At 36.0% G+C, this 15,000-nt stretch overlaps 1 protein-coding gene across 1 annotated transcript; it reads left to right on the top strand.

Annotated features, from left to right (window-relative positions):
* Positions 1–1,031: 1,031 nt before the first annotated feature.
* Positions 1,032–13,667, top strand: LOC113782841 (DNA damage-binding protein 1). Its single transcript, XM_027328774.1, has 19 exons — positions 1,032–1,354; positions 1,898–1,946; positions 2,490–2,549; positions 2,636–2,727; positions 2,962–3,013; positions 3,125–3,187; positions 3,334–3,383; positions 4,987–5,062; positions 5,482–5,691; positions 5,859–5,965; positions 6,121–6,229; positions 6,819–7,019; positions 7,108–7,323; positions 7,760–7,870; positions 9,693–9,968; positions 10,271–10,545; positions 11,405–11,756; positions 12,359–12,643; positions 12,787–13,667. The coding sequence occupies exons 1-19, from the start codon at positions 1,251–1,253 to the stop codon at positions 13,366–13,368; spliced, it is 3,270 nt and encodes a 1,089-aa protein (XP_027184575.1). The 5' UTR covers positions 1,032–1,250; the 3' UTR covers positions 13,369–13,667.
* Positions 13,668–15,000: the final 1,333 nt, after the last annotated feature.

Here is a 15,000-nt window from a genome sequence, read left to right as displayed (position 1 = left end):
CTGAAGAAGTTAATCGAACTCGAGATCGAATGTTTGTCTAAGCCCCTATTGATTGCCTCCAATGTTTTGTAACTCGGACCATTAATTGAATCGGTGAGGTATTCGGGTCGAGATTTAACCGGTTGGACCGATTTAACCCCAGTTCAATAATTTTTTTAAAAATAATTTATATAAATATATATATGTATAAAATAAGACATACAATGGACTAATTTAATACTTTATATGATGAAAAGTTTAATATTTTCAAAGGACTTGGATTTTCACAAATAAAAATTTTAAATTATAAGTTGCAATAAATAAATTTTATTTCAATCTCAATTGTATCTACCAAAAAATAATCTTAAATCCAACCCAAAAATACCACAATATTATAAAATTATACAAAATTCGCGTCCATGGGAATTAGACATTGTGAATTAAAATTTTTAATTCAAGTTTTTGGGATTTAAAGATTGCAACTTAAAAAAAAAGAAGTTTGGAGTTTGGAGGAAATCAGGAAAATAGAAAATAGAAATACAAACTTGATAAGAGGAAAAAACCGTGAAGAAAGTGAGTGGATGTGGCATTTAATAATTAGTCTTTAAGGTTAAGGAACATCTATTCTTTTACATATATATATATTAATTTAATAGGCAAAAATACAAAAATCACCGAGTTCAAACGGTTTTTATCGATTTTTAACTCTAATCAACCCGAGATATGAATCGAAGCGGAGTTATGATCAATTCCTAGTCTGATCGGTCGAACTGACCAGTCTAATCCGATTTTCAAAACAATGCTAGCCGCCATTTGCATAAGCTCTCTTACGATTCTGAAACTAGTGGCTTCCCAAACCACCCCCTCCACATGACCCCGGCAAATTTTTTTATTTTTTTAAAAGATGGACAAAATTTCTTCATAACGGTGTCGTTTTATCGGGGTGTGGTCTAGAAACTTGTCCATCTTTTCCTTTTCTCCCTAATCCGCCATCAGCGACCTCAGATGTTACTAAATAATAAAATCAGCACCCACCTTATTTACTTTCGTTTTCACCTCTCCAGACGAAAACCTTCAGTCTATGACTACACACACTGGAAAGTGAATAGTTACTCCCATTTGTAATTTTGTACATCTAATAATAATAAAATACCAGAGAGAGAAAGAGTGGGCAGGAATTAAGTTAGGGTTTTGGATTAAGAAAGTAAAAAGAAGAAGACTAAGAAGAAAAGTGGAAATCTCCAGCGCGAGAGATATAGAGAGATAGAGAGATGAGTATATGGAACTATGTGGTGACGGCGCACAAGCCGACCAATGTAACGCACTCGTGCGTCGGCAATTTCACCGGTCCTCAGGAGCTCAATCTCATAATTGCGTAAGCTTTTTTATGCCTCTATTTTTTCCCAGTAATTAAAGAAATGAAGAATTTTTCGTTAGTTTATTGACTCCTATTTATTTTTAGCTGTTTTGTGTTTCTGCAAATTTTTTTTTTAATTTCTCATACTTGAATTATGGCATTTTAATTGTATAAGTGAAGAGACGTTATAATTATGATTCTTTTCCTACCTAAAATTTTGTTGTTGGTCGGGATTTTTTTTTCTTTGATTTGTAAGTTTGCATTTTTGCTTGTTTTCAGTCAATTCTTTTTAATTCGGCATACAGGTGAATTGTGAATTGGTACGTGAAAATTTGTGAAAAAGCGTGTGTGCTTGATGGTCAAAATCAGAAAATGGCTAAACTTTGGGCTATACATTATTTGGGCATTTGTTCTGACTTTTGAACGGGATTATTTTTGAACCAATTGAGTGTACTCTCCTATCCAGTAATAGTCAGTTGAAAGTCTTTAAGTAGTGGGATCCATGTTTCTTTTTGTTATTTGTTGCTCAAATACTTTATTTATGTTACCACATGTTCTCAGGAAATGCACAAGAATCGAGATTCATTTGCTCACTCCTCAAGGTTTACAGGTGGGGTTTTTTATTTTTATTTTTATGAGATTTACAAGTTGTTACATATTTGTGTTTGTGAAGAAGTTAACCTTCTTCCTTGTATAGCATCTTTTTCATTAAATGTTAAAGATTCATAATGAATCCTTTCAGAAAGGTAACACAAGTCTGCTGTGCTTCCCTGACAATTTAAGAGGCCTACAATGAGTTATTTAAAAAATTTAGCATCACCTAGAATCTCATGGAATTGTATGTTTATGTACATTTACAATATTTATGTGCATTAATTGTCGAAAGAACGACACTCAGAAAATATGGGTACAAGTATAGGTTTAGGTGTATATTTAGGTTTATGATTTATCAAATTTGGGAGCATAGATGTGGGGAGATTGCCGCAAATTTGGACCCTGGTACTTGATTACGTAGTAAATTTTCTGTAAGTAGATATGACGGTTGTTTGTCAATGTGGTATTTTGCGTTATGTGCTTTGTAATTTGTGATTTAAAAATCTTCAGAATCCTAGGAAATTTTGGTGGAACTGAGTTTAATTTTGTCTATCTGCAGCCTATGTTGGATGTGCCAGTATATGGCAGAATTGCAACACTTGAGCTGTTTCGACCACATGTGAGTTTTTGACTTGAATTTTGTTAAGCATTTATGTAAGTCAGACGTGTATCAATCTTACATGTATTGTCTTCTTGCACTGACAGGGTGAAACACATGATCTTCTGTTCATAGCAACAGAAAGATATAAATTTTGTGTTCTTCAATGGGATCCTGAGGCTGCTGAAGTAGTTACTAGGTCAGATAGCTAAATTTGGTTGTATCATTAATATCTCTGTTATTTCTGTGCTTGATAATCTGATCTAAACAAAAGAATATGTAATTCTTATAGGAATTCTCCACATGAAATGTCGATTTTGAATAGCAATAATTTTGATTCCTTGAGAAGTAACACTTCATAGTCAAATGCATCCTATCATATCTCATGTTCTGTTGTGCTGTAATATAATCATAATGACTGATGTTTTAATAGAGCGATGGGGGATGTTTCTGATCGAATAGGCCGTCCCACTGACAATGGTCAGGTACTCTACTACTTGCCCATAAAGTAGTTCACTTGCACTTGACGCTGTCTTCATATATATATTTGGTGAAAGCTTCCAATTCCGATGTGAATTGTTATCTTGTTTTTGCAGATCGGCATAATTGACCCAGATTGCAGATTGATTGGGCTTCATTTGTATGATGGATTATTTAAGGTAATCTTGAATAGTGCACTAATTTATTATTATAATACTTCCCAGTGATTTATTTCTATCTCTTGTTTGGTACTCTTATTACTCAAATGGATGCCGTCACTATCTTGATCTCTGATGTAGTGGGCAACTGTTTTATTTGTTGCCAGGTTATTCCATTTGATAACAAAGGCCAACTCAAGGAAGCATTTAATATAAGGTATTCTCCAATTTTCTTTACTATTTCTAGATGTCAGACTTACGTATATGGAGTTGGTTGATAATAGACTAGATGTGATAATTTCTGCACCGTGATAGATCTAACTTTCTTAGCTTTTTTCTGGTTATGGATATCATAACTAGTAATACAGATTTTTCAAACATGGCAAGCTACTGGGTGATCCCAGATTTTTGTCTGAAATTGTTCATGGTGCCCTTTTACTTGTAGGAGATACTGGAGGAACTTTGCTTCTCCTTGGGTGATGTTACTTTTCTTCTTCTTTGGAGTAACCAAGAAGATGCTCAAAAGTTTTTCAGAGCCAAGTTTGCATAATAGTTTTAGTCCTTCCCTGAAGATAAAAGAGGAAAACTCGTACTAGCAAACTAGAAAAACAAATAAGAAACCAGCACTGGGTAATGGAAAGAGAATATTGTGCTTCTCAGTTGACTTGTGGTGAAAATGTAGTCTAAGTGGCAAATGAATCAAAATAGTCTCCTAATTGGATATGGTGTTTTTTGAGTGTGCCAACGTGCATATGTAACACCTTCTTGGTGGATATTGATTAAATTTTTTTTCTTATATCAAAAGGTCAAAAGAAATGCCTTTTGGAGTTGGACATTTTTTGCCCCTAGTTCTATGATTATTATTAACAGATCTCTTAAACGAGTGACTTGTATAAACAGATGTGGAGATACTTGCAGGGTCTAGCTTGTAAGTATTGTCTTTAAAGAGTGGAGTTATTGGGTAGTTTTAATCTTGCATCCGTCTGAGTTTTAGTATTGTCCATATTTTCCTTTGGATGCCAAATGTTATTCTCAGAGGATAGTCTGCTTGGTGCAAAAACATTTTTCTATGAATTAGGTTTTGCTAGAATCTTGATAACCTTTAGATTTATCTCTTGAAATTCAGTTGATGGAAGATAATTGCTACTATGATTCGAAAGTTTCTATGACAGTTGACTTTTTCGAGTTTGCATTTCTGCTTGATGATTGCATATGTTATGTTGTTGTTTAATTGGTTGACCTCGCACTTTGCACTCATTACTTCATGATGGGATGAGGAGATATCCCATGTGAGATGGAATAGTTGCCAGAGATTTTTGACTTGACTTTCTTGAACCCATTTACTTAGATGCAGCAGGATGAAATCTGTGTCGTATCAAGATTCTGATGTGTTTGGCAATGAGTACCAATATAGGGATATGGGACCCTGTCAAGAATGTGAATACTTTCATAATGTAATCGACGTTTTAGAAAGAATAGGCGTAATTTTAGATTGCAAAATCTGCCCTTGTGTTGCCACATATTTGGCACCCTATCAATGTTTTTAACCAAAGTGATACTGTTTTTGTTTAAAGCCAGTTATAGCTTACTTGATGTTCCTGTATTCCTCTATTTGTGTTAGTTAACTTACCTGTGAAACTAAATACTAGTCAGTTGAAGTGCTGCAAGTATACGTATACATTTGATAAATCATGTATTGTGTGGTTCAGTGGTTCCTGTTTGTTTCTTAATACATAGCCAATTAATCATAGCATGCACTAATTCGTGTCCCTAAACTGGCTTTTTTTTTTCTTTTTTATTTTGTTTTTTATGGCTTCCAGGCTTGAAGAGCTTCAAGTTTTGGATATCAAATTTCTTTACGGTTGCGCAAAGCCTACGATAGTTGTTCTGTACCAGGTTTTGTTTTTGCTTTTGCAACAAATTTCTCATTGCTATTCTCAATGCACCCAAAACTTCTCTATGCAAGTTTTGTAGTCTTTGTGCGATAAAGAGACGAATTTTTCTTGCTTGATTACCTATAATCATATGATTTTCTGTTTTTTCTGTGTATATAGTATGATTTTCATAATTTGGTTGATTAATATTTGATGCATGTGCCAGCAATGTGTTATATCTGGCCTTTCATGAAACCATACAAACTGCTAATGGAAGTTCTTTCAGTTATAGTCCAAGATTCAGATGTCTGCCCTCATCTCTCTCTCTCTCTCTGTCTCTCTATCTATGCATGTTGTGGAGTCTCATAATATTTTCTATTGTAAGTATAATTATGTGCTTTAGATGTTTAAACTTGGTGTTTGTCCTGATATTATTGGCAGGATAATAAGGATGCTCGTCATATCAAAACTTACGAAGTGGCTTTGAAGGATAAAGATTTTGTTGAGGGACCATGGTCTCAGAACAATCTCGATAATGGAGCTGATTTGCTAATACCTGTACCTCCTCCTCTTTGTGGGGTTCTAATTATTGGTGAAGAAACTATAGTGTATTGTAGTGCCACTGCTTTTAAAGCAATCCCTATTAGACCTGTGAGTTGTCAACACTAACTGCTTAATCATATCATGCTTTCTATCCTGCAGAAACCCTTCCTAGGGGATGAAACAAAAGACACAGTGTTTTCAAAATCTTTACCATTCACTAATCACAATTACATTTTCAGTTCTTAGTTTTAATTTTTTTGGTTATTTTTCTCAAGTCAATTACAAGAGCCTATGGAAGGGTTGATGCTGATGGTTCTCGATACCTACTTGGAGATCATAATGGTCTACTCCACCTCTTGGTGATAAATCATGAGAAAGAGAAGTGAGTGTTATCCTTCCATCCAGTCTTTCGTTTTTAGCACTTGATTAGCAAATGATATCTGGGTGTTAGCTCATTTGTGGAATGAGAGGCTTTCTCCTTGTGCTGAACATCCATTTTAGTTGTCTGAAGGATTTCTATTGTTCATCTGTAAATAGAGTTACTGGACTCAAAATTGAGCTGCTGGGGGAAACTTCTATTGCATCAACAATCTCATATCTTGACAATGCCTTTGTATACATTGGGTCAAGCTATGGAGATTCACAGGTATGCTTCTCATGCGGATTTTCACTTGGAAGTTTGAAAAACTGGATAAAATTCTTGCATTGTTCTAGGGAATATAATCAATTGAACGTACTTACTCCATGAATTTGATAGAAGGAAAATGAACTGTGCAGTACTCTAGTTTATAGCCTTTGATTTTTTATGCAACCACAGGTTTTTCCTCTCCAAGTTCTTGCTTGCTGTATTCTTCAACTTTTTCAAAATGTTTCTGTGTCTATGGAAGTCAAACACGTATTTTTGGTTTCTGTGAAAGGTTAACATAGTCCAAGAAAAAAAAGTAAGTTTCCCTTTTGCATTTTATTTGGTAAGAAAGTATACCAGTCAAAGTAAGTCTATCAATTCCTTGGTATAGAAAGTTGATATGAATAATAATCTTGTGTCATATTAATCGACTTCATCTTCATGTTAGCTTAGTTAGTTGCTATTGTCAATGTTGTCTCTAATGTATATGCCCATGAACAGCAATTGGCCCTTGGGACTCATCTTTTTAGAATCTCTTGTCCTGAGTTTCACAAATTTTTCCTTATTTATGGAGATGAACCTGACATGAAGTTGTGTGATTTCAATTCAGCTCATAAAGCTAAATCTTCAGCCTGATCCAAAAGGTTCTTATGTAGAAGTTTTAGAAAGATATGTCAACTTGGGGCCAATTGTCGACTTCTGTGTGGTTGATTTAGAGAGGCAAGGTCAGGGCCAGGTTGTAACTTGCTCAGGAGCCTACAAAGATGGTTCCCTTCGAATAGTTCGAAATGGCATTGGAATTAATGAACAGGTTTGGCATGTCTAAATAAACTTGAATCCCTGAGGGATATCATTTTGTTGTTTTGTTAAAGCTGTGGTACATCTTTTTTCACTTGTAGGCATCTGTGGAACTCCAAGGCATCAAAGGAATGTGGTCACTGAGGTCAGCTACTGATGATCCTTATGACACTTTCCTTGTTGTCAGCTTTATTAGTGAGACACGTATTTTGGCAATGAATCTTGAGGATGAGTTGGAGGAAACTGAGATAGAAGGTTTTTGTTCTGAAGCTCAGACTTTGTTTTGCCATGATGCTGTATTCAATCAACTTGTGCAGGTATGACACTGCCCTATATCATCTTTCCAGCTGTACAATGCTTTTTAATTAGACTCTTGGTTGATAGAACTCAATATCTTTCAGTATAACTGTTTTCAGAATGTTGATTTCATGTTTGTACTATCATGCTTTATGAATGTCTCACAGAACCAGAGAAGTGACTGTAGTAAAACTTCATTACTATCATGTCCATGCTGAAGTCATCCCATTCTTCGTGCAAATGTTGGGGCAGTTTGCATATGTTTCTGTCTTGTCAGCACGATTAATTTTCTACCATGTGCCCACCCGCCAGGGGGTGCAGGGGGTATGGACAGCATTATGTATAGTGGGTTTCATGAAGAGTCTCCTCAGTCATTGTTGGGTCTCTTTGGATTTGAATTATATAGTGGGTCTGATATGGTTTTGAGATGTTCAATTCTTTTAGTGAATGTTGCAGGTGACTTCGACTTCAGTAAGATTGGTGAGCTCCACCTCTAGAGAATTGCGACATGAATGGTTTGCTCCTGCTGGATTCTCAGTGAATGTTGCAACCGCTAATGCCACTCAGGTTGAACATGGACACCTTTTCTTGTTTGCACTTTAGATCATAACTCTCGCTTGATACTTCTGTGATCCTTGATAGAGAGGCTAGAGTTCCAGTTGTCAAGTTTTAGGATTAGCTTGTTGTTCAGGTAGAACATGTGGGCATTTTCCAATTGGAAAAGATAGTAAGTATTCTTAATGGTGCATCCTATCTTTTAAAGTTAGGAACCACAAGAGATTCTTTTTAATTTTATTGTGTGCATACGGTCATAAAGGAATCTAAATCTACTGAATCTGCAAAAGTAAATATTAGTTGGAAAATGTAAATAGCTGAGAACCAACCTTGTTTGTTTAATTTGTCTTTTTGATGATCAAATTTGATGATTCCGTGATTGAACTCTAGCATTCATTTGATAGCTTGATGCATATCACTTCGTGAAACAATTCCTCGGTATAAAAATAAACGTTGAGACATTAATTAGCCAATAACTGTAGTATCAACCGCTTTTGCAGGCTCTGCAGATGCACTTCCACCAGTCTATAAACTGTTAAACCTTGCATTTGAGCTAGACTAATCAATAAAACACCTATCTTTCCCTCCCTCCACCTAAGGTTGATGAAAAAAATGGGATCACTTCTTATGGACTCATTGAGAACAATTCGGATATAGTTCATGGCCTATTAGAAGTAGAAGGCGCTCTGGTGGGATATTCACGGACAGAAAAAGATTGCAGTCAGTTTGATAATGATCAAGTGACATTGCTTCTTTGGCCCGAACCAAAGAATCCCTTAGATATGATGCAGAGTGGATCTCGTTCTATCCTTGACCAGAGATTTCTCTATAATCGAAGTTTGAAGAGGGGGAGGGGGAAGGAGTCCTGGACCCGCAATAGATAGAGGAGGATTTATTCAATTACATAGTTTGGGCTCCTAGAATATGGCACCCTTGGGACTTTCTATTTGATTGTATCGAAAGGCCCAATGAATTGGGATTTCCCTAATGGTCCAGGCCATATAGGGGCAAGTGGATCATTTATGATGAAGAGGATGAGCTTCATTCTCTTTTGATACCCTCTACAGCTGATGAAAGGATTGGCAAGCACTCTAGGTTGATCTCCAAGGCCAACTTCAAAAGCCCTGTAAATTTTTAGAATTTATAGAGAGGTGGCATTGGCTTATAATTCTGCTCATAGATCTCTTTGAGAAACCATAGCAGGACTTTTTGCCTAGTTCCTTAGACATTCAAGACATATCTCAGAAGTGCCCAACTTGCAGATACTCATAGGAATACCCAAATTTACCATCACCCCTAACCTAAAGAGCAAGGGGAAAGAATGGCCACCAACTTTTTGGTTATTTTACCTTGCCACAATCTTCAAAGCCGTATACTGAACACAAATAAAATCTCAAGAACTATTATGATGACAAGATATATGCTGCCATGAGTTTGGCGAGCATAGTAACTTCAGCTGCATTTTGATTGGTATATGTATCTCACTCTTGTCATTTTAGCTTTCAAGGATGGAAATGTATTTTGTTGAGAAAGTTAACTTTAGCTTAGTAGTTATATGCCTCAGCATCAAACATGGCTCTTTTTCTGTGATGTTGAATCAGAAGTTTCTCAGGAGACTGCTTTTGAATTTCAGAAATAAATGAACGAAAGAACTACTTATGAAAGTTGGTATTGTAGAGACGTGATCAAGATGTTTTTAGATGGTAGAGATAAGAATTTATTGATAGTTTTTCTTTCAGTTTTCAATATCTTTTGTTAGCTGTGGTTCTTATAATCCAATTTGATTTGCTTTTTATCATTGTTTGGTTAATATTGTTGTACCTGCTCTTAACAGGTTTTATTGGCTACTGGCGGTGGTCATTTAGTGTACTTGGAAATTGGTGATGGAGTGCTGACTGAAGTAAAGCATGCTCAGCTAGAGTATGATATTTCATGCCTGGACATAAATCCAATTGGTGAAAATCCAAATCATAGTCACATAGCTGCAGTTGGAATGTGGACTGATATAAGTGTCAGAACTTTTTCCCTTCCTGACTTAAATCTGATTACCAAGGAGCATTTGGGAGGAGAGATAATTCCTCGCTCTGTTCTTCTCTGTTCCTTTGAGGGGGTATGTTCCTTTTGTTTTTTTCCCTCTTGATTTTGTCTTTTCTATTTGTCTTGCGTGTCTATAACAATTTGTGGGTTGCTTGTATTTGTCAAAGAATCCAAAGTAGTTCATTAGCTTGACAAAGTATGAAATGATACGATGTTCCATTATGTGTGATGTGGCATTGTAATTGAATCCTTGCTTAATTATGCAATAGTTTGCCATACTTAAAATTGTAGCTGCATTATTCTGTGTCAGTAACTATTTATTAATTCATTTTTCCCCTGTATCTGTTTAAAGTAGCTTTTGTTGGTGTCATTTAGGTATCTTACTTGCTATGTGCCCTTGGAGATGGTCATCTGTTAAATTTTGTCCTGAACATGAATACTGGCGAGTTAACAGATCGGAAAAAGGTCTCTCTTGGAACGCAACCCATAACACTTCGCACTTTCTCATCAAAGAATGCAACACATGTCTTTGCTGCTTCTGATAGGCCAACTGTAATTTACAGCAGCAACAAGAAACTATTGTACAGCAATGTGAACCTAAGGGAAGTCAGTTACATGTGTCCTTTCAACTCTGCAGCTTTTCCTGACAGGTTTGTGTTTGAATATTTCATCTCTGTCGTGAAAATGTTTTGTTGCCAATTGGCATGTATGTGGCAACCTAATGTGCAAATTTTTTAAATTGATTAATAAATTGCTTGTTAATGTTCTTGTTATTTCTATATTCAGTTAGAAGTAGGAATCAGGTCTTGGTAGTATCGTAGATCAGTTTTACACTATTTTGAAAGGGATGGGTGGGGTATGTTAGGGCAGGTTCTCAGGGATGTAAATCTGGTTGGGCAAATAGTATAGATATTTCAATGAAGAATGCTGCCTATTTTTTATTTTAGTACTAAGTGTGTTCAGCTTTTTAAGATCTTCCATTCATACTGAAGAGGGCTTATTTGAATAAGACATTTTTAATGCTTGTGTATGAATCGTCGTGGGAAGGACTGAGACTTCTTAGGAACAAGAGAGTATTCATCTGGGGAGACAATGAACTATGGATTCTCTGTTGGTTTTATGGGCTATTAAAGTTGGAAAGATGTTGCTTACAGTTTTCTGTACCTTTTCTGATGAATATTGTTCTGTATTTTGGAGGATGGTCGATTTCAATTTCTCTTTTATTTTATATACTGCATGCACTTAAGATAAACTTGCGGTTAATTGAAACTTGGTGTTCTTTAGTGATATGCTTATTGTGTATCCCTATATTGAGACATATGTTTTAATTATATAATGTGATTTTACAGAGACTTATTAGTTCTTTTCAATGAACTAAAATTTCCATTCCTGCTGTGGTGCACCATGAAGTTCTTTTAGCGATCGGAAATAATTTTTCTATTTTGGTGAAAGACTATCTATCATTTTGTCCAATTAAGAATTTCATTGACTCAGTCTTTTGTGTAACAGTCTTGCAATTGCAAGAGAAGGTGAGCTAACAATTGGTACTATAGATGACATTCAAAAACTTCACATTCGCACCATCCAACTTGGAGAGCATGCTCGTCGCATATGTCATCAGGAGCAGACCAGGACCTTTGCTATATGTAGTTTAAAGTACAATCAGTCAAGTACAGAAGATGCAGAAATGCATTTTGTACGCTTGATAGATGACCAAACTTTTGAGTTTATATCTTCTTATCCACTTGACCAGTATGAGTATGCTTGTTCAATACTTAGCTGCTCCTTTTCTGATGATAGCAATGTTTACTATTGCGTTGGCACTGCATATGTAATGCCAGAGGAGAATGAACCAACCAAGGTTAGTTCTCTGCATCAACCTATTTGTTCTTCTCTTTTTTCCCTGTTAGTTTTTTATTGCCTTCTTGTGGCGAAGGTTTGAGTTTCATTTCACATAGTGAAATAGCTCGTCCTTTTCTGCCAGATGGGGCTGGTTGTTTTTTATTCTCTTTCTAAGTTTGAGATTTTGGCGTAGTTTAATTTCTACTTGGTTTAGTTACTCAGCACAATGTTTTTTTTCTTTTTTTTACTTAATTAGAACTCTAGTTTTGGTTTGGCTTCTAAATATTGGTATTAACCAGTGATTTCTAAGTCAAGATTTTCATGATTGATTGAAATTTTTTCCTTTTTGAGTTCTTTTTGTGGAACTTTAGGGTTTTCTGTGAAACCAGTGCCTATACAAGGTTTCTATTGATTTGTATTTGAAAACCAAGATCTTGATCAGAAATCAAAGCATCGTTTTGCCTTCTTATGCTTTCATGATTGTTAGAATTTCAATGTGTTTTAGTGAGGGATTTGATTTTCCATTACTAGTCTGTCGCTTACAGTTAAAAAAGTTTTTTTCCCCCTCCTGATTTTTTGATATTTGATCTCGTGCTATGTTTCTTTTTTGAATCATTGCAGGGCCGGATCCTTGTCTTCATTGTTGAAGATGGAAAACTCCAGCTAATTGCTGAGAAAGAGACTAAGGGAGCTGTGTACTCCCTGAATGCTTTTAATGGGAAACTGCTTGCTGCTATTAATCAGAAGATACAGTTGTATAAATGGATGCTCCGAGATGATGGTACCCATGAACTGCAGTCGGAATGTGGACATCATGGTCACATCCTTGCCCTTTATGTACAAACTCGTGGAGATTTTATTGTCGTAGGTGATCTGATGAAATCAATCTCACTGTTAATTTACAAGGTGAGAGAAGTGTCCTGTTAAAGGCCTTTTTGGTGAATATTTGTCTATCCCACATGGGTGTTCAGTTACATGTTGTTTGACTCTCTAGTGGATTTTATATAGTTCTATAATGACGATGTTCTTGATTTGGTTCCACATTTTAGCATGAGGAGGGTGCTATTGAGGAGCGAGCTCGTGACTATAACGCGAACTGGATGTCAGCAGTTGAGATTCTTGATGATGACATCTACCTAGGTGCAGAGAACAACTTCAATCTCTTCACTGTGCGGAAAAATAGTGAAGGCGCTACTGATGAGGAGCGTGGTCGTCTTGAGGTGGCTGGTGAATACCACCTGGGTGAATTTGTCAATCGGTTCCGTCATGGTTCTCTTGTCATGCGATTGCCAGATTCTGATGTTGGGCAGATTCCGACGGTCATTTTTGGGACAGTTAATGGTGTTATTGGCGTAATCGCGTCTCTTCCTCTTGAGCAGTACACCTTCCTGGAGAAGCTGCAGGCAACCTTGAGGAAGGTGATAAAGGGTGTGGGAGGTTTGAGTCATGAACAGTGGAGATCATTCTGCAATGAGAAGAAAACGGTGGAATCAAAAAATTTCTTGGATGGAGATCTTATAGAATCATTCCTTGATCTTAGTCGAAATAGGATGGAGGAGATTTCGAAGGCAATGAATGTTCCAGTGGAGGAACTTATGAAAAGAGTGGAAGAGCTAACTAGGCTGCATTAGGGGCGTATCCTGCTTGGTTGTCCTTCTGTCTTGTTTCACCTTTTCTTATTTTTCTTTGTGGGGAGGGGATTTTCTTTTGATTTGTCTTTGTCAATCTCAAAACTAGGTAAAGTCTTTTGCCTTAGACCTTTTTTTTTTTTTTTTTTTTTTTGTATTGCATGTGGCATTCTTTCTTCTCATGTAATTTATCTGTTGTTAATTAGATATAGCCAAAAAAAAAAATTCTTGTTTTTAGAAAATGTGTTCTACAGATTAGCAGACATCACCGGGCAAAATTTGTTGCATAGGTGCGGCAATTAATAGGGCTTCTTATTTATCAATTCGTAACTTTAGACCGAGGAGCGAATTAAAGTTATTTAATTTTCAAGGTCACTCATTTAATCATTTTGTACAATCAGTATCAAAAAACCTAAAGAAAGAAGTGTAGGGAGAACTCAGGTACAGAAGATTAGGTAGAGGGAATAGCCGAATGGGTGCAGCTGATAGGCCTTGACAAGGTTTTCATAGGGTAAATTACTTTACATAAAAAAAAAACTAGCATTTTACCGAGATGAATTTTAATCATTCAAAATTGAATTTGGATGTAACACTTTTTAATCATTAAAAAGTAGCATTTGCCTTAGATGAATTTTAATCATTCAAAATTTACCTAGATGAATTTTAATCATTCAAGATTGAATTATTGTTCAGAAAATGAATTTTGATGAGGTGAATTTTTCTGATTTTGGCAATTTGTTAGACAAGCTCAGGATGTTTTGTAAAACCTTTTAAAAATGTAAAATCTTCCATGTTGTAGAAGTTGAAATTTGCCTATCTATGTTTTAGTAAAACTCTCTCTTGGTTTGGAATGTGGAACTATCTAGTGGGATGATTTCCCTCTTTCATTAATCAAAGCTGAAATCTATGAGTTAAATGAAAGAAATTTTGTTTTACCCTAAAAAAAAATGGTTGCAACATGGCTGTGTATATTATGAAAACATAAGTAACTAATTTCACACTTCTAAAATATATTGCACTTAGATGAGACTGTGGAACTTTTTATTTTTTGGGTTTAACAAACGAACGTGTGTTGTAACAACCCCACCCCCAACCCCCATCCCCCACCAAACCCCCACAAAAAAAAAAAATAATAACGAGAACAAAAATGCTTAGCAGTCCTTGGAGCTTCCTCGTCCATTGTAGCACCTACCAAAGGTATTGTTCCACGTTTTAACATCTCTTGGCCAGCATTCTCCCGCTAGTTTCCTAGGGTCTCAGACTTTCAAACACATTTTTCTCCCAAAACTTGTTATCAAAAATCTGAACCGGAGCTGCAATTTGAGGAACCATGGAAAATGAAATCCTGCAAAAGATGGCCTCACTCTGTTTAACTGATGAAGATAGCTCTCAACTAACAAAGCAAGAATCAGGCAACCTTAGATCTCTAACGGAGCTCAAGAATAGCTGCTACGGGAGCCTGTTCTCAGACAAGAAAAATGTGGCTGTGAATGTAACCGTTGAAGGGCTAAGAAACACAATGATCAAGGCCTGCAACAAGGATGGTCTTGCGGTTCGAAGATTCAATGATGGCGTGTGCCAATTTTTCTTCAAGTATAGACAAGATCTCAACAGGGTTTTCAGTCAAAGCAGTTG

Source organism: Coffea eugenioides, chromosome 9 (assembly GCF_003713205.1).
Source record: "Coffea eugenioides isolate CCC68of chromosome 9, Ceug_1.0, whole genome shotgun sequence".
Taxonomy (NCBI): domain Eukaryota; kingdom Viridiplantae; phylum Streptophyta; class Magnoliopsida; order Gentianales; family Rubiaceae; genus Coffea; species Coffea eugenioides.
The sequence above is the reverse complement of the archived record's forward strand: the minus strand, read 5'-3'. Positions and strand labels throughout refer to the sequence as shown.

What these genes read in the sequence shown, in the direction of transcription:
- LOC113782841 (XM_027328774.1), top strand. Translation starts at nt 1,251, where the DNA reads ATGAGTATATGGAACTATGTGGTGACGGCGCACAAGCCGACCAATGTA. An exon ending in TTGAGCTGTTTCGACCACAT is followed by an intron (nt 2,550 to 2,635) that starts GTGAGTTTTTGA and finishes TTGCACTGACAG; the next exon opens with GGTGAAACACATGATCTTCT. An exon ending in GCTGCTGAAGTAGTTACTAG is followed by an intron (nt 2,728 to 2,961) that starts GTCAGATAGCTA and finishes ATGTTTTAATAG; the next exon opens with AGCGATGGGGGATGTTTCTG.